The sequence below is a fragment of the Morone saxatilis genome, unplaced genomic scaffold, assembly GCF_004916995.1.
Source record: "Morone saxatilis isolate NCDOM2014 unplaced genomic scaffold, NCSU_SB_2.0 Contig19, whole genome shotgun sequence".
Lineage (NCBI taxonomy): Eukaryota > Metazoa > Chordata > Actinopteri > Moronidae > Morone > Morone saxatilis.
Window position 1 is genome coordinate 4770516 of NW_023339751.1, and position 2563 is coordinate 4773078.

A 2563-nucleotide genomic window follows, 5' to 3' on the forward strand; every position below is an offset into this window, starting at 1 on the left:
TTCCCCAGCTTGGGATCAATAAAGTCTGTCTGTCTGTCTGTCTGTCTATCTCAGTTTCCCTACATGTATTTGTAAACTGGGGGGGCATTATTTCAGTGTTAAGTTTGTGACAAAGCAAAATCAAAATCATGAGTAGAAGAACTGTACAGCATTTTTAATAAATCATCTGTGCAAAGAGGAAGGACAGCAAAATTAATCTGAACCAAGATCCTGCACAAACAACAATTACAGTAAATTACAAAAAGACCACGGGAGAGTTTGTATGTAGAAAAATAAGTTACAAAATTGCTGCTGCGCAATTTATTTCTTTTTTTCTGCCGCCATAAAAATGACCTTATAGAGGAAGAGAAACGCATGTACATAGTTTATTTTTTCTTTTTACCATAATACTTTTCCCTCTCATCAGTCACGTCACAACACTTTCTCATGAGATACGCATTTATCTTAAAACTGATTCACAGGTTTATGCACAGGTTCACAAAACCAGGGACTTGGCTGTCCAGTAAATGATGAAGCAGCAGCTAAAAACATGAAGTGCTACTGGCAGACACAAACCTTTAAATAAACTCTGCAGACATCAGTTATCTTGATTCCGGTTGATGGTCCTTTGGTTGGGCACCTAACTAAAGCTCCCTTGGGGAACAGGGATGTTTTCATGAAGGTATTTCATACTGCCTTGCTCAGAGAAGTCAGCCACAGTGTGCCCTTCCCCTCTAAGGACCCATTTGGTGGTCAGAAGCCCCTCCAAACCCACTGGACCTCTGGCATGTATCCGTGCAGTACTGATACCAACCTCAGCTCCTGCAAAATAAATACAATTAACTCTTAACTCACAGTGGTAAGTTAGATCCATTTACAAAAGGGTATATATTTTATTACAGATGGCAAAAGAAGGAATAAAATCATGCCCGATTGTGTACATACCTAAGCCAAACCGGTAACCATCTGCGAAGCGAGAGCTGGAGTTCCAGAATACGCAGGCGCTGTCCACCTGCTGCAGAAACTGTTCAGCAGTCTCTTCATTTTCTGTAACAATGACGTCAGTGTGGGAGCTGCCGTATTTGTGGATGTGGTCTACCGCATCCTGCATGCTGTCTACCACCTCAATGCAACATTCGAGGTCCCCATACTCTGTCCTCAGAGACTTCACCTCGGATGGGCTGAAAGTCAAATAGGATGCAAACCGGGGGCCTGCATGGATCTTTACCTGAGAGAAAAGAATGGTAACATGAAACAATGATATACTGTAATGCTATGTGTAATACTGTAAATCATGGAATGTGGGTGCATTTTTCTTACATGTTCTGTTCTTAGCATATCAATCATCTGGTCAAATATAGGGGTTCGCAGTAAATCTCTGTGAATAAGGAGGGTCTCCATGGCATTGCAGGCTGCAGGGTAGTCGCATTTGGAGTCTCTGACTAGAATGAAACATAAATTAGTACATCTTTATTAATTCAGGAGTTACCCCAACAAGTTGTTAGGTGCACTCAATTAACATATGAAAACAAGATTTTTTTCCCCCACTTCTACAACTTGCAAAACACTGTGACCAAACCATAGCAGTAATGGAAACAACATCAGAAGAGCTACACACAGGAACCACATACCAACATCAATGGCTTTATCAATGCTGGCCTCGCTGTCTACGTAGACGTGACAGACACCCTCACTGTGGCCCAGAACAGGAATACCCTTGGCTGCCCTCTGGATGTCTCGGACCAGCTTGGATGAGCCCCTTGGAATGATGAGGTCGATCAACTTGTCTAGTCTGCACAGATCCTCAACTTCTTCACGTGTGCTTACCTACACGAGGTAAAGGTGAATTTTAACATATCACTGGATATTTGAAGTAATACTGCAATGAGGTAAAAACACTGTTTAGACAACATAATGCTTTCAGTTTTACCAGTTGAATTGCATCTGCTACTCCATGAATGGAAAGTGCTTCTTGTGTGAGTTGATGTAGAATTTTATTGGTGTTGGCAGCTTCTTTACCCCCCTTCAGAAGCAAAGCATTTCCACTGGCAATAGCCAGAGCTGACACCTGAAGCACAACATTACATACATGAAAATGTGAGCTGAACTTTGAAGACAAAGATGTAAAAAAAAAAGTCTTCAGGCCAGCAGGTAATGGTGATTAAGCCTGCAGGCTGCGCATTGAGGGTTGACTGACCTGTGGGAGACAATCAGGACGTGACTCAAAGATGACCAGCAGGACACCAATGGGGACAGTGATCTGTTCGAGCTCTAGGTTGTTGGCTACCCTGGTCCTTCTCAGCACCCGACCCACGCTATCTCTGGAGGATACAGCAAGCTGACGGAGGCCAATGGCAAGGCTGTTCAGCTTAGCAGTTGATAGGCTCAGGCGGTTGATCATAGGCTGGGAGAAACGACCTAAAGGATATCGAATAAATGAATAAAATTACTGACAATGCAATACTCTACAGATCCATGTAGAGAACATCTATCACTATGCTACGTCACCCTACAACATAGGGCACAGAATGACTCCAACCAAACTCATAAACTTACTATGCATATGTACAGTGCCTTGCGAAAG

At 42.8% G+C, this 2563-nt stretch overlaps 1 protein-coding gene across 1 annotated transcript in view; it reads right to left on the minus strand.

The window, feature by feature from the left end:
- Positions 1–133: 133 nt before the first annotated feature.
- Positions 134–2563, minus strand: part of LOC118329605 (delta-1-pyrroline-5-carboxylate synthase-like) — a 7556-nt gene continuing 5126 nt past the window's right edge. Inside the window, exons 12-17 of the mRNA XM_035663836.1 lie at positions 2177–2397; positions 1910–2047; positions 1611–1806; positions 1300–1421; positions 925–1207; positions 134–801 (exon numbers count right to left, since the gene is read on the minus strand). Of these exons, the coding sequence (XP_035519729.1) occupies positions 620–801; positions 925–1207; positions 1300–1421; positions 1611–1806; positions 1910–2047; positions 2177–2397 (1142 nt within the window). The 3' untranslated portion in view covers positions 134–619. The remainder of the gene's footprint in view (positions 802–924; positions 1208–1299; positions 1422–1610; positions 1807–1909; positions 2048–2176; positions 2398–2563) is intronic.